This window comes from Penicillium digitatum, chromosome 1, assembly GCF_016767815.1.
Source record: "Penicillium digitatum chromosome 1, complete sequence".
Classification (NCBI taxonomy): domain Eukaryota; kingdom Fungi; phylum Ascomycota; class Eurotiomycetes; order Eurotiales; family Aspergillaceae; genus Penicillium; species Penicillium digitatum.
In genome coordinates, this window is record NC_089384.1 from 1,547,875 (window position 1) to 1,571,933 (window position 24,059).

The 24,059-nt window shown below is 41.7% G+C and overlaps 1 protein-coding gene across 1 annotated transcript; it reads left to right on the forward strand.

Moving 5' to 3' along the window:
- Nucleotides 1–225: 225 nt before the first annotated feature.
- On the forward strand, nt 226–1,552 carry Pdw03_2864 (Fatty acid hydroxylase; the record flags this gene model as incomplete). The annotated part of the gene is made up of 5 exons (XM_014682155.2): nt 226–236; nt 408–506; nt 558–798; nt 846–931; nt 994–1,552. The coding sequence occupies 5 exons, from the start codon at nt 226–228 to the stop codon at nt 1,550–1,552; spliced, it is 996 nt and encodes a 331-aa protein (XP_014537641.2).
- Between the last annotated feature and the right edge of the window lie 22,507 nt (nt 1,553–24,059).

Sequence of the window (24,059 nt, forward strand, 5' to 3'; positions counted from 1 at the left end):
CTGTACTAGAGCTTACACAGTAGACAACATACTGGGTCACGAGGTCATACACAAAGTAGAACATGGCCAGATTATTCCCAAGTCTGAAAAAAAAAAAAGAGATACAACAAATCATCGTAAGATGTGTATAGAAATATGTCTTGGTAATCGGGGTTTTTTTTTATTTTAGTCTCCAAGTTCTTTTCAACCAAACAAAAAGCAGCGAAATCCGCATTACCTGATTTCATGCAAGTGGGGTGATCTCGGATGGAGATCGGCTTGCCAGTGGCCTTACCCCTACGTTCAGGGGGGGAAAAGAAAAAAAAAAGTTGATCTCGCCACGTCGGGATTGGACTGTCCATAATCTTGATCTGATCCCGTTTTCCTTATAACCCTTTGATAGAATCACTCAAGCATTGGTCTTACAGCACATCATCTTCTTCTTTGCTCTTTCTGACTTCTGGCTTCTCAACTTCAGCTTTTTCTTTTTCTTCTCTTTGCATTCCAAAATATACGACCTTGACAATGTAGGGTGATCATGTCCTTTAACCTATCATATTACCTAACCTCCCATATAGGAATTCAACGGTCTTGTCCTCGGGGACCTACTGGGACCAATTCGAGGAGATTGGCAAGTACAATGCGGAGCTGAATGTGGCAGAGAGGTTGTGGGCAGCCTGGTATGCTTGGATGCAGAACGATGTCCTGGCCACTGGAATCATGTCATTCGCCATGCATGAACTGGTCTACTTCGGTCGCTCGCTGCCTTGGATTTTCATCGACACATTCGGCATGTTCAAGCAATACAAGATTCAGGGTGTAAGTGGCACCCTTCGGTTCCTTCGGTCACCTCTAATACCACGCAGAACAAGGTCCCATCGCTGCGGGAACAGTGGGATTGCGCCAAATTCGTGCTCTTGAGCCATTTCACTGTTGAACTCCCCCAGATTTGGTACGATTTTGAGAATGCTTCTGATACTCTGGAATCTTTTGCGGGTCTAACATGCAAACTAGGCTCTTCCATCCCTTGGCACAATTCTGTGGACTCTCAACTTCGATCCCATTCCCTACCCTCTGGACCATGGCATATCAAATTGCAATTTTCTTTGTGATGGAAGATACCTGGCATTACTTCTCCCACCGTGCGCTTCATTGGGGTCCCCTCTACAAGGCCATTCACAAAATTCATCACCAGTACTCGGCTCCTTTCGGCTTGGCTGCTGAATATGCCTCACCAATTGAAGTGATGATCTTGGGCTTCGGAACCATTGGGTGCCCGATCGTTTGGTGTGCGATGACAGGTGAACTGCACATTCTGACCATGTACATCTGGATCGTCTTGCGCTTGTTCCAGGCCATTGATGCTCACAGTGGTTATGAATTCCCATGGAGTCTGCATCATTTCCTTCCCTTCTGGGCTGGTGCCGATCACCACGATCTCCACCATGAGAAGTTCATCGGCAACTATGCCAGCAGCTTCCGGTGGTGGGATTATTGTCTTGACACTGATTACACTCCAGAGGCGCTGAAGCGCCGAAGGGAAAACAAAGCCACTGTTTCGAAGGCCCAATAAGCAGTTTGCTCGTTTACCTTTCTTCGTCCACGATATGCTTGGCTCTTCGTATTCCTATTCAGATTCATCTCTGCAGGGTTCGGTCCTGGGTATCATCCAGTGAATGTGTAGTTTCTCTCATGACACTTGTTATCTTCGGAATAGCAATGTGATAATGTTTTTAATATTTCAATACTCCTAGTGATAAAATGAGCCATTCTATATCTTTAATAGAACTGCTCAATTCAGATTTCGAATACGCAAAATGTTTACGTAGCTCACGTGCTCGTTTCATCCTTAAGGAAGACAAGAAGTATAGTCAGTCGTCGGCCTTTCGACTTTCTTTTTGGTAGTCAATTTCCAAAAAAAAATTCTCATTTTTTCTACTTGTTTCCCCATTGGTAGTGTTGTAGCTAGAAAACAGGCTGTGAAAACGGCCGACCAGATGCATATTAAACAATAAAAAGGCGGTCAAGGGAATTAACCATGCAGAGGACCTTTGTAACTTTAGTCAGGATAGACATAGCCCGAGTCACTCACTATTGGCATAGTCAGTCATCTAGCTAGTTTATGATTAGATAGTCCCTAAACTAACTAAGCTATATGACCCAGACGACAGCTCGGTTCATCGATGAACTTAGACCTCAGTTCACCGAATGACTAATAATATCAAATAACCCTAGGGCTCGACTCACTAGATGCTATATTTAAAAGAAAGGGTGTTTTTATTTTGATAATTACCGCTTAATTCGAACTAGCTCGAAATAACTTCGTTGCTAGTCGAATAATTTTGCCTATTTCTATACAAACCAGTTTATAACTACTAGACTTCGGCATAACCCACTCTAACCTAGACCTAACCTACTAGGTAACCTATTAGGGCCCTAATATAGCATAGACTAGATAAATAGACTTCTAGCGCATAGCTATATAATTAGGTAAACACTGTTGGCACAGCCCGAATCACTACTGGCACAGTCCTCTAGCTGTTTTAGGTAAAGGCTGCCTTGGCACTCATTTTTCGGCCCAAGTGTCATTTACTATGGTATCGCCACAGTAAAAAAAAACACTGGCCCCTAACCACCCCAGCCACATAGTACTTCTCTTCTCGGCCCCATATTAATTCTTAATGCCTCCATAATTATGCTTCAATTTCATGCCTCCATTAAAATCACATGACCTGCATAGGGCTAATTAATTAGGGTTAGCCGAGCGTCCTACACAGTGAAACCTCTGTATACCAATTATCTTCAACTAATTTTGATCTCCCATAGTAAAAGCTTCATTTTTGTATGCCAATTTTACATGCCAATTTTACTTCAATGAAAACGTTAAATTCAACATGCATTTTTTACCATATAAACCAGAAATAAATACAGATCTCAGTGTCCCGGTCCCCGTCCCCGCCGTAAAATTGAATTAAAATGACATTCAAAAATGAAGCTTTTACTATGGGAGATCAAAATTAGTTGAAGATAATTGGTATACAGAGGTTTCACTGTGTAGGACGCTCGGCTAACCCTAATTAATTAGCCCTATGCAGGTCATGTGATTTTAATGGAGGCATGAAATTGAAGCATAATTATGGAGGCATTAAGAATTAATATGGGGCCGAGAAGAGAAGTACTATGTGGCTGGGGTGGTTAGGGGCCAGTGTTTTTTTTTACTGTGGCGATACCATAGTAAATGACACTTGGGCCGAAAAATGAGTGCCAAGGCAGCCTTTACCTAAAACAGCTAGAGGACTGTGCCAGTAGTGATTCGGGCTGTGCCAACAGTGTTTACCATAAACTAATGATAGGCGAGATAGAATAAGTTCCTATCTTAGTTCCGTTTCGTGATTAAATACTATCCCAGGAAGAAGAATATCATTACTAATATCCTACCACGAAAAGAATCTCCTTATATAGACAATAGACGATAGTTTATAATACTTCCGAAAGACTATCTTGAAGAGGGAATCTACCTAACTTATCTAGCTCCTATTCACTTAGAAGAAATAGAGATAATTAGGATCGTTAAATAGATAAAGGAAGCTAACCTCTAGAGCTTAGAGTTAGACGAATTCCGCTAGATAGTGCGAGATAGAAGTAGTTCCCGATAGATATTATTAGATAGGTTGCTCCTTTACGAAGGACGACTTAAGGTCCCTAACAAAGGAGACCTTTATACCTATCTACTTGATAAAGTACACCGTTAACCGCTAACCGTATATCCTAACCGGCCCCTGAAATTTTTTTCAAAAAATAAGGACCCTCGCAAGCGAGGGTCTGCCACCCATTTGCAAGTTTTTTTACAATTTTCTTTTTTACTTTGAACGTCAACCACACCACCAAGAATGCCTAAAACCAATAAAGATATAGAGAAACAGCTTCAGCTTGCTCTCGATTCTTTATCTGAGCAGACAAAGCCCAATATCACGAAAACTGCGCGAGAATCCGCGGTTCCTATGCACCGACTATGCCGGCGATAGAAAGGTGGAAAATACCCCTTTTTCAACGAGCACCTAATGGTAGGAAGCTCAATCCTAAACAAGAGCAGGGTTCATATGATTATATTGATTACTTTGACACGCTCGGAGTATCGATGAACCGACGCCAAGTTGCTATTGCTGCCGATTCAATTCTTGAGAATGACCATACCGATCCCACTACGCCTACTCTATAAACTGGTGCCCACTGGCTACCACGTTTCCTAAAAAGACACCCTGAGTACTATGTACGACGCCAGCGAGCTCTTGATATCGAAAGAGCTACTGCACTTGATAAATTAGTGGTTGAAAGGTGGTTCGAAGACGACAAGCAAGTCATCACTGAGCATGGGATTTGCCAACAAGATATCTACAATTTCGACGAAACCGGCTTTCAAATTGGTGTTAGACGAGACCAATTCATCATTACAAGGCACCTAAAAAAGAAGCTATTTAACGGCTCAGTTACTAATCGAGAGTCTGTTACAGTTTTGGAGGCTGTTTCAGTAGATGGTTTTGTCTGCCCGCCGCTTATAGTTCTAAGCGCTAGGTAGGTATTACTACGCTGGTTTGACGCTATTGATAGCGATGAGTATCTAGCTATAACCGATACCGGTTATATCAATGATACTTTAGCATATCAATGGATTCAGCTATTCCATAAGTGGACAATTGGCCGTACAATTGGTATAAGAAGGCTTGTTTTATGTGACCGTTTCGGATCACATTTGATACGCCAATTTATGCAATTTTGTGAGAAGAACAATATCATATTGCTCTTCTTACTCTCGCATACTAGCTATATACTGCAACCTCTCGATGTCGACATGTTTAGCGTGTATAAGCACTGGGATAGTGAGGCAGTTAAAGCGGCTACAATGACTGGATGCCGCAAATTTAGAAGGACAAATTCCTATACGCAATTGGCGAAAGTAGGCGTAAAACCTTCCGGCCACATACTATTAAGCTTGGGTTTAAATTAATTGGCCTTTGGCCTATTAATTCCAAGCTTATTACCGATGAATTAGAGTCATTTAATCCATTCGATGATAATTCATCCTAGTCAAATACACCTTCAATTGCCTCCCAAAATGCCGAGTTTAGTACGCCAAAAACCGCTGAAAGGATTCGAAGGATTAGCTGCCGGCTAAACCAATACGATCCTACCACAAAGCGCTTTAAAGAAGGGCTTGCAAAGCTTACAAAGGGGGCTGAAGCGCAGGCTATACTAGCTCTCCAGCTACAGCGGGAGTTCGACCAAACACAAGCTATTATGGGGGCACACCATGCTAGGCATAACACTTCTCGCCGTCATATACCGATCACCGGTATCATCAATTCCACCCAAGTCAAAGAAATGAAGTATAAAGAATACAAATTGAGTGAAAAAGCCCATCAAGACAAAACGAGGCGGAAATGGAAGAAGGTGTTGATCGAAATTAGGAAGCACGGAAGAGCCAAGAAACGCCGGGGAGATTGAATTAAATTTGTATTCTAGTTTTAAATTGGTCAATGAATTTGTTTCTTATTTTAAAATAATTTAATTACTACGTTGTAGGGTAGTAAATGACGGTTAAAGGAAAATGTAAAAGAACTTGCATTTTGGTGGTGTATTGCAAATGGGTGGCAGACCCTCGCAACCGAGGGACTGAAATTTTTGTAAAAAATGCAAGGGCCGGTTAGTATGGAGAAACTAAAGAAACTAGTATCTACAAGATATCACTAGTATAGATAGGTAACTAACGTGAAGCGATACGTTGATAACTATCTGATCTATAAATGTACGAAGACCTAGAGAGATCGAATACCTAGACTATTTATTACGGCCTTTACCGGTTCCTAAAAGACCCTAGTAGTAGAGAATGACTATATGCACACCCCTTAGCGCCTTTTTTTGCTATCTGCACACCTTTAGTCCTTTTTAGGTATAGTCTTTCCTAGCTAACCATTTGTCATCATTTGTGTAATTTAATATGGTATCCGTATAGTAAATAACACCCTTATCACATGACTATTGGCCACATATAACCCTAACGTAATTCCTAAGCGAGCTGGCCACCCCAACCAGCCTATTAATTTTGAACGCATTTATTTCAACCAAAACTCCATCAAATTCAATCAGCTAAATTCTAGGTCTATCTGGACATGCATCTCTTCTATGGCCCTGATTTCCACATGCACCGCATTTCGGTAATGCCCTTGTTCTTGGTAATAAAGGTGCTTCCCTGTGCGCGCGGACCTGGGGGCGGGGAGGTTCAATCACTTCCTCTGGTTGCACAATTAAAGCAGTAGCTTCCTGAACTGACAAGCCCTCTGTAGCAGGTATCTGCTTTCGAGATCGAGTTTTTTTCTGCTTCTTTTTCTCGTTTTCCGATCGTAGATCGTGAACTTCTTTCTCAAGAATCGCTGCTGATTGCATCGTCATTTGGCAAGCTTTCAACCCCTGGTTTATCGCTGAATTGAGTGGACTTGGCGGGCTTCGGGATCTTTGACGAAGTAATGCTTTGATTGAGGATGCTTGTTTCAATAAGTGAATGTGATTTGTTGGTGTTTTTGGCTCCCATTCACTACCTCGACTAGATGGGGGAGTCGGAGTTCGAAGTTGAATATTGAGCTTAGATAACACTCGATCTGGATAAAGAGGAACTAACCCAGCAGCTGTAAAGCTGTTTTGAATAGTTTCTGATTTGAAAGCTTCAAGCCGTGTAACTGGATATGCTTCAAGAAAATCAAGTTTGTCGATATGGGTGACGCCAAGACGCATTTTCTTTTCAACAAGTTGACCGTAAGAGCGTTTTAATACCGCAAAACAACCAATATTCAAGTGGCTGTAAAAGATGAGATGAATGAGTGTGCAGGCATGAATGTGCAGGCATGAATGTGCAGGCATACAGATTGGAATGATGTTGTTTTTTTCGCAAAGTTCATCGAATTTCGGGGTCAAATGACTTCCATGTCCGTCAAGTATCAAAAGTCGATATTGACCTTTTCTCCGTGAATAAGTCGATGGAATGAATAGTTTTTCAAGCCATCGAAGGCCAATTTCATCAGAGGTCCATCCATTAGGACTGAATTCAAAGCGCCAATCATTTGGAAGATTGTCGAACCAAGATTCAATGAATACTTTGCCTTTGAAAATAATGTATGGAGGTAGTGCCCAACCTGAAGCATTTGTACATTCAATTGCAGTCACCCATTCGCGATTTCCAGATTGTAAAAGTGATCGCCGACCGTAGTATTCAGATCTCGTAGTGACTTTAGCAGTTGCGGTTAATCCCATTGCAAAACCAGTCTCATCGAAGTTATAAATGTCATCGTTGTCAATGCCGTATTGAAGAATCGTTTTTTGAACAAGTGTAAACCATTCACCAATGATTTTTGGATATTCACATTTAGCACGTTCGTAATTGTAACGTCTGGAGAATCTCGAGGATAGATTGGGATGTCGTTTAATGTAATTAGTGACCCAATTTTTGCCGACTGTAGATGATGGGTTGATTCCGCGATGCGAAAGTAGAACATTCGCCATTTCTTGCACCATTAAAGTTCGTGGAGCTAAACCACCAGCGTCCATACAGAATATCTATTTTTCAAGTGATTCCTCTTCAATCTCACTTAATTTATGAGAATTTGCGCGAGAATTTGCGCGATTTTGAATGCCAAGAAGACGCGTAGAAAGGGTTGAATTTAGCACTTTGAATACCCGTGCTGCTTCCCGAATAGAGGTAATTTCTTGTTTTTTTATAGCTTGTATAGCTAACAAGATCCTACCCTCTTGCCCTGTTGGGGTTTTAGAGCTTCGAGAGCGTATTGGTGGCATGGTGGATGGTTGAATCAATCAAGTGCTAATTCATGGACGCGTTTTGAGTGTGGTGTCCAGCTCGATTGGCAATTACGTTATATAGAGCTTACGATGAATAAATAGGTAGCGGGTAGTGATCGGCATTTACTTCCAGCTTCTATTATATTATAATCTCCTAGGTTTTAAATCGGACTTCTTTACTATCGCTAAATATCGGAGTGTCCGGTATCTTCGTTTGGGTCGTAGTGGCCTCTATAATCGGTGCGCTAGCTTGGTTCTATAAATTCACGAGACGGAATATAAGATCACCCCTCTCACGAACTTTAAGGTCTCGATAAGCAGTCGCCTTATCTCGCTCCTATATGAGCGACTCGATATAACCCGTGATTGCCTAAAGAAGAAGATAGTTAGCATTGTTCCTTTGGCCTAACCCTCTCCCTGTATCATTGAACTCGATAACGATTAGGGAAAAGCCGATACATAGGTTAAGTCTCCTGCCTAGGTCGATAGAAAGTATCACTATAATCGCTAGATTTATATAAGTTGATTAGAGGTCGTAGTGATAGTTCAGTTTTGAGTTTGACTATTTGCACACCCCTTAGCGCCATTTTTTAATATCTGCACACCTTTAGTCCTTTTTAGGTATAGCCTTTCTTGGCTAACCGTTTGTCATCATTTGTGTAATTTAATATAGTATTCGCAAAGTAAATGACACCCTCATCACCTGACTCTTGGCCACATATAACCCTATATCAGATCAAAATGCTTATCGGAGATCATGTGCCTGCTCCACAATTCATATCGCACAGTAACAATTCCACCATACCAAAATTAATTTTTGATGCTATTCACAGATCTCATTTTGTATTCTGCTATTTATCACTTAATTTACATGTTCCTGGCCTGGTTTGACTGCCTCGCTCCCCGAGAACCCCCCCCCCCCCCCCCCCCCCCCCCCGAGAACACTAGGGTAGCTGCCCACTTGTTGAGCTCGATAAGGGCCTCTTCTGGGGTGGCAAATCGGTCGATCGGGGGAGGTGATTCCCATGGTTCATATGCTTCGGTAGGCAGGGGAGGAGTATTATAGTAAGGATCCATAATGAGATCTGTAAATAGCTTCAAAAAATTCATTATGGTATGGTGGAATTGTTACTGTGCGATATGAATTGTGGAGCAGGCACATGATCTCCGATAAGCATTTTGGTATAGGGTTATATATGGCCGGCCAAGAGTCAGGTGATGAGGGTGTCAATTACTTTGCGAATACCATATTAAATTACACAAATGATGACAAGCGGTTAGCCAAGAAAGGCTATACCTAAAAAGGACTAAAGGTGTGCAGATAGTAAAAAATGGCGCTAAGGGGTGTGCAAATAGTCATTCTCGGAAGAAAATGGTTAATAGAAAATGATGTCCTACTGGACTGTCGTCGATACCGAATGATATAGCTAGACGGAAAGACACTTTTTAACGAAGTGTTGAGTAAATTAGTAGTACCCGATACCTACTGCTATTCTTAAGAAACTGAAGCCGAATCCTAATCATTAAGCTGATACTGACCGACGAGACCGTCTTTTCGCTAGGGAGGAATTAAAGATAAAGAATCGGTATAAATATATACGTGAAAGGTAGTACGGATATTGGTACGTCGAGGAATAACGAAAGTTAACCCGCAATTTAAATAACGAAACGGGGATAATAACTCCGAAGATCAAGAATCGAAACGAAGAGATAATCTCAATCGATATTAGTGCTATTAGAGGCGTTGGCTTTAATAGACTCCACGAGAAAGGAAGGGTGAACAAGGAGGTTAAAACCTTTGTAACTTCGCTCTATAAGATCGACTATATTATCGATGTGAAGAATATATGGATTCAGGACCTAGAGATCAACGAGATCCTAATGATAATGACTCTTCCCAAGGAGTATCACGACCTAGTAGAAGTCTTTTCATAGAAGAAATCCGACGAGCTACCACCCTATAGACCTGGTGTGGATCATGACATTATCCTCGAAGTAGGAGTGTAACCTAGATACTGCCCTCCTATAAGCTAATACCAGTTAGTTCTTTAAACAAAAGAGTGTATTTCAACGAGAATACTAAGCACAGAGAAAGAAGAAGAAAGAATGAAAGAGAGAAACCTGCGAGACAGGAACCTTTGTGTGGTCCTGCCACGTCAGACAAACAGTGCAAACTTTACAAGGCGGAAACTTTTGACAGAAACCCTCCCAGATCGTCACATAAGCTATCACTTAAAGAATTGAAAGCAGTAAAGAAATACATTCTTAACAATCTTGAAAAAGGATTCATTGTTCTAAGTTCAGCTCTATACGTATCCCGTCTGATAGCGAAAAAACCTGATAGAGGACTTCGATTCTGTGTTGACTTCCGGAGACTGAACGCAATCACTAAGAAAGACTATTACCGCCTGCCGTTGATTGACGAGGTATTAATTATAACGAGTAAGTAAGGCGAAGATCTATACAAGGCTTAATATCTAGCAAGGCTTCTACCGGATTCGTTTATTACTAGGAGCAGAGGATCTTACTACATTCCGCACAAGACATAGATCTTTTATGTATATGGTGACACTATTTGGTTTGATAAACGGACCGGCGACCTTCTAGAGATTCATGAATGAAATTCTTCGAGAATGCTTAGAAGAGTATGCAGTCGCCTTCGTGGATGATATCTTGATCTATAGTGAGAACGTCGAAGATCACTAGCGATAGGTTAGAGAAGTACTCCGTCGTCTATAGAAAGCAGGGTGATAACTGGCCCTATCAAAATCCGAATTTTTAGTAAAGAAGACTAGGTTCCTTAGATTCATTATGAGCACCGATGGTATAGCCGTGGATCTAGAGAAGATTCGTGTGGTCTTATCATAGACGATACCGACTATAGTGAAAGGAATATAGTTGTTCTTAGGATTCTATAACTTCTACCGACGGTTTATTTAGGGATATAGTGCTATTTCGAAACCATCGTATCGACTAATAAGATAAGATAGTCCGTTTGAGTGGTTAGAGAATTATAAGAAGGTTTCTAAACTCAAAAGAAAAAGCTAGTGAGTGCACCGATCCTCCGGCACTAAAATCTAGTTCGATAAACCCGAGTTAAGATAGACGCATCTAATGGAGTTCTGGGAGCGGTGCTTTCCTAGTACAATAAATAGGAAGATTTCTAGCACCCGGTGGCCTTCTATTCGAAAACAATATAATCCGCGGAGCTAAATTATGAAGTTCGCGATAAAGAGCTTCTTGCAATTGTTCCGTGCTTTATAGGAATAGAGACCTAAACTTAAAGGTCTATCCTAGAAGGATCGTTTCCAGGTCCTCACAGACTATCAATCACTTAAGTACTTTATAATAACCCGATAAATAAACCAGCGATAGGTGATATAGAGTGAATTCCTATCTCAGTTCCATTTTATGATCAAATACCGTCCCGGGAAGAAGAATATTGTTGCTGATATCCTATCACGGAAAGAATCTCCTTGTGTAGACAATGGACGATAGTTTATGATGCTTCCGAAAGACTATCTTAAAGAGGGAGTATACCTAACCTATCTAGCTCCTATTCACTTAGAAGAAACAGAGACAATTGGGATCGTTGAACGGATAAAGGAAGCTAGCCGCTAGAGCTTAGAGTTAGACGAATTCCGCTAGATAGTGCGAGATAGAAGAAGTTCCCGATGGATATTGATTGTTAGATTGATTGCTTCTTTACGAAGGACGACTTGAGGTTCCTGATAAGAGAATGACTATATGCACACCCCTTAGCGCCATTTTTTACCATCTGCACACCTCTTTAGGTATAGCCTTTCTTGGCCAACCGTTTGTCATCATTTGTGTAATTTAATATGTTACAATTCCACTATACCATAATTAACTTTTTGATGCTATTCACAGGTCTTGTCCCTATCTTTGAAGGCTCTATCTTCGAAGGCTCAATTTTTGAAGCTATTCACAGATCTCATTATAGATCCTTCCTATAATACTCCTCCCATGCCTACCGAATTATATGAACCATGGGAATCGCCTCCCCCGATCGACCGATTTGCCACCCCAGAAGAGGCCTTACCGAGCTCAACAAGTGGGAAGCTACCCTAGGGTTCTTCGGGGGGGGGGGGGGGGGGGGGGGGTTATCGGGGAGCGAGGCAGTCAAACCAGGCCAGGAACATGTAAATTAAGTGATCAATAGCAGAATACAAAATGAGATCTGTGAATAGCATCAAAAATTAATTTTGGTATGGTGGAATTGTTACTGTGCGATATGAATTGTGGAGCAGGCACATGATCTCCGATAAGCATTTTGATCTGATATAGGGTTATATGTGGCCAAGAGTCAGGTGATGAGTGTGTCATTTACTATGCGGATGCCATATTAAATTACACAAATGATAACAAACGGTTGGCCAAGAAAGGCTATACCTAAAAAGGACTAAAGGTGTGCAGATAGTAAAAAATGGCGCTAAGGGGTGCACATATACAACAGTCTACCCTATAAAGATTCACCACCTCCACAGTGGCGGTACTAGCGAATAAATCAGCATAGTATTCAATGTGGCATTTTGCGAATTGATACTACATTATTCTTTTAAAAAACAGGGTTCTCAACCTTTCAACACTCCATTTCTCTCATATACAACATACAACAATTTCTCATATAAAATGCCACTACTACATACAACACTTAGTACTTAGTAGAACCCCCCTGAGCATCAATAACCGCATGGCACCTAGCAGGCATACTCTCAATCAGCTCATTCAAGAAATCCTCCGGTACAGCATCCCAAGCATCACGAACAACCCCTCGGAGTATAGTAGGCGTCATATGCTGATCTCCATACTTCTCCTCTATCCAATCCTTCATCCAATTCCATACAGATTCAATAGGATTCAAATCCGGTGAAAATGCAGGCCACGCCATTATACAAACACCAAGCTCCTCAAAGTATTCAATTGTTTCTTTAGCAGAATGCCCAGGCGCATTATCTTGCATAACAATTGGGTTTCGATTCTTTCGAAGGCGAAAAAAACCCCTCCCTCCATTAAGGAGCAATGTGCGAGACATAGCCTTCGGCATCAATCCAGCCCCATTCCTTCTCCCAAAAGAGGGACGGGCCTTTTTCAAGGCCTAAAAACGAAGCCCAAAACATCCATCCTCCACATTTCCGGCGTCGAGGTCGAAGGCAGTCAGGGTGCCTTTCTTCATCAGCTCGCCGAGTCACTCGTACCTTTCGGTGGTATCCAGGGGTTACCCAGGTCTCATCAGTCCAGATTATGCGACACCAATCATCACGGGTCCAGTTAACGTGAGCTCGTGCCCAAGTGAGGCGTTCAAGGAGATTCTTCTCCTTTATATCAGGTCGACCAAGCGCAACACGCCGGTTATATCCCCTACTAGCCAAGGTTCGTCGAAGTTTATCAACAGGGATATTAAGAGATAGAATGTCAATTAACTTCTCGTACGAAAGCCGGCGATTGATCTCATTTGTAGTGATAAAAGAAAAAATTTCATCCATTTCACTCCTTATCAATTTCGGGACTCGACCCGGGGCCTTACGAGGCGTAGGAGTACCTCGTGCAATCGCCCAGAGTACTTGGTTCCGGGTGATACCAAGATAATCCGCAATTCTTTGTTTCGACCAGTCAATACTATCCAAAGTAAGCACTTGGATAGCAGTATCTCGCTCTAGCCAGTTCCAACAATTTCCGGTCAAGATTACCCATCGGAAAGGGCTCACAAGGCATAGCAGAAGTAGCGGAATTGGTGGTATCGGCGGTAAAGGACTCGGTATCGGAATCCGGTGGTTCGGGTGGGGGGCTTGGGGTACGAGGGGCCTCTTCAATAGGGGGCTCAGGGTATTCCATAGTGAATTGAATTGAAATGAATTGTATGGTAGAGAGGGTAACCGTGCCAAGCGCCCAACCACCCATCCTGGGTAGTTGGTGCGCCCCACCAAACGCAAAATTCCCACCAAACGCAAAATTTCCAATTTATTATCACTTTTGTACCTATTTTACACCACACCACGACGTCAGACCGAACTAAAAAAATGGAAATCCAAATCTAGCTTGCAGTCAAAGCCTTCTCCTAGGCTAACAAACCTAACATCGCCCAGCTAGCGCGGGAATTTGACGTACCATACCATCGGCTTAGGGCTAGGATTCATGGCCATCAGTCCTATACCGACCGTGCCACAATAACCAGATCCCTAAATTCAATTCAAGAAAAGGCGCTCACTAGCTGGGTTCAATCCCTAGATAGTGCGTATACATTACCTACCGCAGAGATGGTTGAAGGTGCTGCAAATGCCATTCTAAAGAAGGCTGGTGAAGATCGGGTTGTCGGCCACAACTGGGCCTATCGCTTTATCACAAGACTACCCCCTGGATTCAACTATAACACCCAACATCTAAAGGAGAAATCGAGGGTTGATAGTGAGGATTACGGTGCCTTGCTTCTTTGGTTTAATAACCTTACCCAGGTTATGAAGCATCACCAATTTCTTCCACACGAGATCTTCAATTGGGATGAAACCGGCTACCGAATTGGCAAAGGTAAAGCACGTAAGGTTATTACCTCGCGTTCAACCAGTTATATTGCTACCGGAGGCCAGTCGGAATCAATTACTGGTATTGAATGTATCTCTGCGGATGGCTGGTTGATGCTACCATGGTTTTTACCTAAGGGTAATACCTATATAGAGGAGTGGTATGAGAATATCACTACTACCGATTTTCTAATTAAGCCTACTACTAATGGCTGGATTGACGATGAAACCGCCCTTCAATGGCTACTCTCCTTTCATGAAGCTACTATTAAGTTAGTAAAAAAGGGTAGGCCAAGGCTTCTTTTAATGGATAACCATGGCTCCCATCTTACATTCAAATTTATCGACTTTTGCACACAAAAAACATCATCCCACATTTCTTTTTACCCCATACAACACATCTCTGTCAACCGCTTGATGGCCCAGCATTCCAAAGCCTAAAACATCATTTTCGTACGATGAATAATGAGATTGTTATGTGGGGTGGAAGTGCAAGCAAAAAACGGGATTTTTTCCGGATCATTCAATCGGCTAGAGATGAAGCTTTTACCCAAAGAACAACAAGATCATCTTTTAAATCTAGGGGTATCTGGCCCCTAGATCCAGACAGAGGTTATTCTTAAACCTCTACGCCAAAGAGATCTTGAAGCTGAAGGGTCCCCCCTTAGGATTCTTACGCCATCCCCCCCCCCCCCCCCCCCCCCCCCCCCATTTTACAAGCTCAGCCACCAATTCACCACCAGATACAATTGAGCGGGTTAAAAAGCTTAATACAAAGCTTCTCAATGATCTAAAGAAGATTGAGCATCTATCTCAAAGCGTTCAGAGGCATATTCGACGGAGTGCAGATGCAAATACGCTTTTGTCCCAAGAGGTTGAATTGTGAAAGGCCTCTTTGAAGAAGGCTCAGTTCCACAAATCAACTTCAAATACACCAAAAAATGGGAAATCGCTTCTTAGGACTAAAGGCAGTGTCCTATCACCTATATGTGCAAATAGGATGATGGTAAAAAGACAGGATGCCGATACTAAGAAGCTAAAGCGGCTACAGGCAAAACAGGCCAAAGAATTGGAAGCCCAACAACGGGCCCAGGAAGCAAGGGATTTATTAGAAGCTGAGCATGAAGCTTCAATGGTGGCAAGAGATAGTCATGGTGGTTACATGTAAATAGTATTTTTATTGAATGAGAAATTGAAAATTTTGCGTTTGGTGGGGCGCACCAACTACCCAGGATGGGTGGTGGGGCGCTTGGCACGGTTATTGAATATATTAATGCCGATGGTTGGGTTATACTACCTTGGTTTCTACCTAAGGGCTCTGTATATAGATGAATGGTACGAAAATATTGAACCCCCTAATTTTCGTATTAAGTCTACACCTAATGGCTAGATCGACGATGAAACTGCTTTTCAATAGCTTTATTCATTTTATGAAGCTACGAAACCCCTAATTTAAAAGGGTCGGCCGAGGCTTTTTTTAATAGACAATCATGGATCCTACATAACCATCAATTTCATTGAATTTTATAACCAGCATTTCATTATCCCAGTCTTTTTCTTACCCTATATAACAACATATCTTTGCTAGCCGCTAGATGGACAACCTTTCCAACGCCTAAAACATCATTTTCGTATAGCGAATGATAAGGCTATTCTATAGGGTGGAAGCGTAAGCAAAAAGAGAGATTTCTTCCGGATATTTCAAGAAGTACGATCCTAAGCTTTTACCCAAAGGATCATCAGATCATTTTTGAAATCTAGGTGTATTTGGCCCCTAGATCCAGAGGTTATTCTTAGTCCTTTACGTTAAAAGGCTATTGAAGCTAAAGGGTCCCTCCTTCGGTTTCATATACCCTCCCCCCCCCCCCCAGGAATTTGCAAGCTCAGTTACCAAGAGTTTGACTATTTGCACACCCCTTAGCGTCATTTTTTGCTATCTGCACACCTTTAGTCCTTTTTACGTATAGCCTTTCTTGGCTAACCGTTTGTCATCATTTGTGTAATTTAATATGGTATTCGCAAAGTAAATGACACCCTCATCACCTGACTCTTGGCCACATATAACCCTATATCAGATCAAAATGCTTATCGGAGATCATGTGCCTGCTCCACAATTCATATCGCACAGTAACAATTCCACCATACCAAAATTAATTTTTGATGCTATTCACAGATCTCATTATGGATCCTTACTATAATACTCCTCCCCTGCCTACCGAAGCATATGAACCATGGGAATCACCTCCCCCGATCGACCGATTTGCCACCCCAGAAGAGGCCCTTATCGAGCTCAACAAGTGGGCAGCTACCCTAGTGTTCTCGGGGGGGGGGGGGGGGGGGGGGGGGGGGTTCTCGGGGAGCGAGGCAGTCAAACCAGGCCAGGAACATGTAAATTAAGTGATAAATAGCAGAATACAAAATGAGATCTGTGAATAGCATCAAAAATTAATTTTGGTATGGTGGAATTGTTACTGTGCGATATGAATTGTGGAGCAGGCACATGATCTCCGATAAGCATTTTGATCTGATATAGGGTTATATGTGGCCAAGAGTCAGGTGATGAGGGTGTCATTTACTTTGCGAATACTATATTAAATTACACAAATGATGACAAACGGTTAGCCAAGAAAGGCTATACCTAAAAAGGACTAAAGGTGTGCAGATATTAAAAAATGGCGCTAAGGGGTGTGCAAATAGTCAAACTCAAAACTGAACTATCACTACGACCTCTAATCAACTTATATAAATCTAGCGATTATAGTGATACTTTCTATCGACCTAGGCAGGAGACTTAACCTATGTATCGGCTTTTCCCTAATCGTTATCGAGTTCAATGATACAGGGAGAGGGTTAGGCCAAAGGAACAATGCTAACTATCTTCTTCTTTAGGCAATCACGGGTTATATCGAGTCGCTCATATAGGAGCGAGATAAGGCGACTGCTTATCGAGACCTTAAAGTTCGTGAGAGGGGTGATCTTATATTCCGTCTCGTGAATTTATAGAACCAAGCTAGCGCACCGATTATAGAGGCCACTACGACCCAAACGAAGATACCGGACACTCCGATATTTAGCGATAGTAAAGAAGTCCGATTTAAAACCTAGGAGATTATAATATAATAGAAGCTGGAAGTAAATGCCGATCACTACCCGCTACCTATTTATTCATCGTAAGCTCTATATAACGTAATTGCCAATCGAGCTGGACACCACACTCAAAACGCGTCCATGAATTAGCACTTGATTGATTCAACCATCCACCATGCCACCAATACGCTCTCGAAGCTCTAAAACCCCAACAGGGCAAGAGGGTAGGATCTTGTTAGCTATACAAGCTATAAAAAAACAAGAAATTACCTCTATTCGGGAAGCAGCACGGGTATTCAAAGTGCTAAATTCAACCCTTTCTACGCGTCTTCTTGGCATTCAAAATCGCGCAAATTCTCGCGCAAATTCTCATAAATTAAGTGAGATTGAAGAGGAATCACTTGAAAAATAGATATTCTGTATGGACGCTGGTGGTTTAGCTCCACGAACTTTAATGGTGCAAGAAATGGCGAATGTTCTACTTTCGCATCGCGGAATCAACCCATCATCTACAGTCGGCAAAAATTGGGTCACTAATTACATTAAACGACATCCCAATCTATCCTCGAGATTCTCCAGACGTTACAATTACGAACGTGCTAAATGTGAATATCCAAAAATCATTGGTGAATGGTTTACACTTGTTCAAAAAACGATTCTTCAATACGGCATTGACAACGATGACATTTATAACTTCGATGAGACTGGTTTTGCAATGGGATTAACCGCAACTGCTAAAGTCACTACGAGATCTGAATACTACGGTCGGCGATCACTTTTACAATCTGGAAATCGCGAATGGGTGACTGCAATTGAATGTACAAATGCTTCAGGTTGGGCACTACCTCCATACATTATTTTCAAAGGCAAAGTATTCATTGAATCTTGGTTCGACAATCTTCCAAATGATTGGCGCTTTGAATTCAGTCCTAATGGATGGACCTCTGATGAAATTGGCCTTCGATGGCTTGAAAAACTATTCATTCCATCGACTTATTCACGGAGAAAAGGTCAATATCGACTTTTGATACTTGACGGACATGGAAGTCATTTGACCCCGAAATTCGATGAACTTTGCGAAAAAAACAACATCATTCCAATCTGTATGCCTGCACATTCATGCCTGCACATTCATGCCTGCACACTCATTCATCTCATCTTTTACAGCCACTTGAATATTGGTTGTTTTGCGGTATTAAAACGCTCTTACGGTCAACTTGTTGAAAAGAAAATGCGTCTTGGCGTCACCCATATCGACAAACTTGATTTTCTTGAAGCATATCCAGTTACACGGCTTGAAGCTTTCAAATCAGAAACTATTCAAAACAGCTTTACAGCTGCTGGGTTAGTTCCTCTTTATCCAGATCGAGTGTTATCTAAGCTCAATATTCAACTTCGAACTCCGACTCCCCCATCTAGTCGAGGTAGTGAATGGGAGCCAAAAACACCAACAAATCACATTCACTTATTGAAACAAGCATCCTCAATCAAAGCATTACTTCGTCAAAGATCCCGAAGCCCGCCAAGTCCACTCAATTCAGCGATAAACCAGGGGTTGAAAGCTTGCCAAATGACGATGCAATCAGCAGCGATTCTTGAGAAAGAAGTTCACGATCTACGATCGGAAAACGAGAAAAAGAAGCAGAAAAAAACTCGATCTCGAAAGCAGATACCTGCTACAGAGGGCTTGTCAGTTCAGGAAGCTACTGCTTTAATTGTGCAACCAGAGGAAGTGATTGAACCTCCCCGCCCCCAGGTCCGCGCGCACAGGGAAGCACCTTTATTACCAAGAACAAGGGCATTACCGAAATGCGGTGCATGTGGAAATCAGGGCCATAGAAGAGATGCATGTCCAGATAGACCTAGAATTTAGCTGATTGAATTTGATGGAGTTTTGGTTGAAATAAATGCGTTCAAAATTAATAGGCTGGTTGGGGTGGCCAGCTCGCTTAGGAATTACGTTAGGGTTATATGTGGCCAATAGTCATGTGATAAGGGTGTTATTTACTATACGGATACCATATTAAATTACACAAATGATGACAAATGGTTAGCTATACCTAAAAAGGACTAAAGGTGTGCAGATAGCAAAAAAAGGCGCTAAGGGGTGTATATATAGTCATTCTTATATTAAAATGGCATATTAAAATGGCGTTTAAAAATGAAGCTTTTACAATGGGGGATCAAAATTAATTGACAATAGTTGGGATATAGTTTTCATTGTGTGTGTGACACTCGGCTAACCCTAATTAATTAGCCCCATATAGGTCATGTGATCTCATTGGAGGCATAAAATGAAGTATAATTCTGAAGGCATTAAATTAATATAGGGCCGAGCAGAGAAGTACTATGTGGCTAGGGTGGTTAGGGGGCAGTGTTTTTTACTATGGCGATACTATCTAAAATTGCACTGGTATTAAAAATAGACTGCTAAGGACTAAAATCTTAAAGGGGTTTAGACTGCTGTGCCAGTAGTAAAACCGCTATGCCAACAGTATATTCCAACTTAGAACAATAAATCCTTTTTCAAGATTGTTAAGAATGTATTTCTTTACTACTTTTAATTCTTTAAGTGACAGCTTATAGAGAGGAAAGCATCCGGGTTATACTTCTACTTTAAGAATGACATCATAATCTACACTAGGCCTATAGGTGGTAGTTCGTCGGATTTCTTTTTCGAAAAGACTTCCGCTAGATCGTGGTGTTCTTTCGGGAAAGTCCTTAAGATCTTATCAATTTTAGGATCCTAAGTCTATATAATCTTCACATCGATAATATAGTTGATCTTATAGAGTGAAGTTATAAAGGGTTTAACTTCCCTACTAATCTTTCCCTCCTTATAGAGTCTATTGAAACCGATACCTCTAATAGCACTAATGTCGATTGACGGAAATATCTCTTATCGTTCAATCTTCGGGATCACTATCTTAGGTAAACACTATTGGTATAGCCCGAATGACTACTAGCACAGTCCTCTAACCGTATTAGGTTTAAACCACCTTAGCAGTCTATTTTTAATACGAGTGCAATTTTATATAGCATCGCTACAGTAAAAAACACAGCCCCCTAACCACCCTAGCCACATAGTACTTCTCTGCTCGGCCCTATATTGATTATTAATGCCTCTATAATTCTGCTTCAATTTCATACCTCTATTAAAATCATATGACCTGCATAGGGCGAATTAATTAGGGTTAGCGGGCCTCCCACACAGTGAAAACTATATACCAACTATTGTCAATTAATTTTGATCTTATGTAGTAAAAGCTTCATTTTTGGGTGCTACTTTTATTTACCAATTTTACGCTATTTTAACCCAATTTCTGCCCTCTTTCTTCTTGCAAGATGTTAGTTAACCTACCCGTCGAAACGCCTATCGAACTGCCCGTTGAACCGCCCGTTGAACCGCTAACTACCGGTTAAATGCTCCCCTCACTAAAGCACCAAGAAGGGTAGCCCCGTACACTGTACGGCGGGGACGGGGACGGGGACACTGAGATCTATATTTATTTCTGGTTTATATGGTAAAAATGTATGTTGAATTTAACGTTTTTTTGGATTAAAATTGGCATAAAAAATGGTATATTAAAATGAAGCTTTTACTATAGGATATCAAAGTTAATTGACGATAATTGGTATATAGAGCTTTCACTGTGTGGGACGCTCGGCTAACTCTAATTAATTAGCCCTATATAATAGGTCATATGATTTTAATAGAGGTATAAAATTGAAGCATAATTTTGAAGGGAGAATGACTATTTGCACACCCCTTGGCGTCATTTTTTGCTATCTGCACACCTTTAGTCCTTTTTAGGTAAAGCCTTTCTTGGCCAACCATTTGTCATCATTTGTGTAATTTAATATGGTATCCGCATAGTAAATGACACCCTCATCACCTGACTCTTGGCCACATATAACCCTACACCAAAATGGTTATATGTGCCTGCTCCGCAATTCAATCGCACAGGAACAATTCCACCATCCCATAATTAATTTTTGAAGCTATTCAAAGATCTCATTTTGTATACTGCTATTGATCACTTAATTTACATGTTCCTGGCCTGGTTTGACTGCCTCGCTCCCCGAGAACCCCCCGAGAACCCCAGGGTAGCTGCCCACTTGTTGAGCTCGGCAAGGCCTCTTCTGGGGTGGCAAATCGGTCGTTCGGGGGAGGCGATTCCCATGGTTCATATACTTCGGTAGGCAGGGGAGGAGTAGGATCCATAATGAGATCTGTAAATAGCTTCAAAAAATTCATTATGGTATGGTGGAATTGTTCCTGTGCGATTGAATTGCGGAGCAGGCACATATAACCATTTTGGTGTAGGGTTATATGTGCCCAAGAGTCAGGTGATGAGGGTGTCATTTACTATGCGGATACCATATTAAATTACACAAATGATGACAAATGGTTGGCCAAGAAAGGCTTTACCTAAAAAGGACTAAAGGTGTGCAGATAGCAAAAAATGACGCCAAGGGGTGTGCAAATAGTCATTCTCTAATATCTTGATCTACAGTGAGAACTTCGAAGATCACCAGCGATAGGTTAGAGAAGTACTCCGTCGTCTACAGAAAGTAGGGTTACAAGTGGCCCTATCAAAATCCGAATTTTCAGTGAAGAAGACTAGGTTCCTTAGATTCATTATGAGCACCGATAGTATAGCCATGGATCTAGAAAAGATTCGTGTGGTGCAGTCATAGACGGTGCCGACTATAGTAAAGGGAGTATAGTCATTTCTAGGATTCTATAACTTCTACCGACGATTCATTTAAGGATACAGCGCTATTTCGAAACCACTTCATCGGCTAACAAGATAAGACGTTCCATTCGAGTGGTTAGCGAATTGTGAGTAAGCATTCCAAATCCTAAAAAAGAAGTTAGTTAGTGCTCCAATTCTCCGGCACTACGATCCGGTTCGACGAACTCGAGTTAAGATAGACGTGTTTAATAGAGTTCTAGGAGCAGTACTTTCCCAGTATTGTTACCAGCCAGTTCTTCAAGTAAAAGAGTGCATTTCAACGAAAACACTAATTACAAAGGGGAAAAGAAAAACATGAGACAGGAACCTTTGTGGGGTCCTACCACGTCAGACAAACAGTGCAAACTTGTACAAGGCGGAGATATCTGGCAGAAAGAAGACAGTCCAGTCCAGATCGTCACAAGTATTACGAGAAGGAAGATTTCTAGCACCTAGTAGCGTTCTACTCGAAGACTATATAACCCGCAGAACTAAACTATGAAGTACGCGATAAAGAGCTCCTCGCAATCGTCCGTGTCTCATAGGAATAGAGATCCGAGCTCCAAGGTCTATCCCCGAAGGATCGTTTCGAGACCCTCACCGACCATCAGTCACTTGAGTATTTCATAACAACCCGACAAACGAACCAGCGATAGGCGAGATAGAGTGAATTCCTATCTTAGTTCCGGTTTATAATCAAATACCGTCCGGGAAGAAGAATATCATTACTAATATCCTACCAAGAAAAGAATCTCCTTGTGTAGACAATGGACGATAGTTTATGATGCTTCCGAAAGACTATCTTAAAGAGGGAGTCTACCTAACCTATCTAGCTCCTATCCACTTAGAAGAACCAGAGACAATTGGGATCGTTGAACGGATAAAGGAAGCTAACCGCTAGAGCTTAGAGTTAGACGTAGACTTCCGCAAAGCTCGAAAAGCCTGAAACCCGACCCTTTTGAAGGTCGAGTCGGGTCGGGTTTCGGGCTTTTCGAGCTTTTCGAGCTTTGCGGAAGTCTAGTTAGACGAATTCCGCTAGATAGTGCGAGATAGAAGAAATTCCCGATAGACATTGTTAGATAGGTTGCTCCTTTACGAAGGACGACTTAAGGTCCCTAATGAAGGAGACCTTTGTGCCCGTCTACTTAATGAAGTACACCGTTAACCGCTAACTGTATATCCTAGTATTGAGAAACTAAAGAAACTAGTATCTACATGATATCACTGGTATAGATAGGTAACTAACGTAAAGCGATACGTTAATAACTATCTGATCTATAAACGTATAAAGACCTAGAGAGATCGAACACCGGGATTATTACGGCCTCTACTAGTTCCTAAAAGACCCTAGTAGCATATCTCGATAGATTTCCGATCATTTCCGAAGGATCGTTATAGCTATAATACTATCCTTATTGTGGTTAACCGACTAAGTAAAAGACTAACGTCTGTCTTTTGAAATGTCACGTGACCACCGCTGTTTGCTCCCAGTACTTAGTCTCAGTCTTAGCATGTAGATAGTTCCTCTCTCTCTAAACGCATCAAGAGATTCCAGTTACATCTACATTCATCGTAGATCTCTAGTATCTCTAACACTATCCCTTATTATAAAGATACGAACGCTAAATAGATAGCCCGACTATTCATTAATTTTATCATTCGAATCATAGGGATTCTAGAGACAACTGTAGACTTCCGCAAAGCCCAACTTTGGGCCCAAGGTCCGGGCTCGAAACCCGACCCGCAACGAGCTGGGGGTCGAACTTTTCAAGCTCGACCCGGACCCCCAGCTCGCAGGGGGGGGCTCGAAATTGCATAAAACATGGTCTTGGCGTTCATAAAATGGCTGAATCACCCAAATAAATGACCG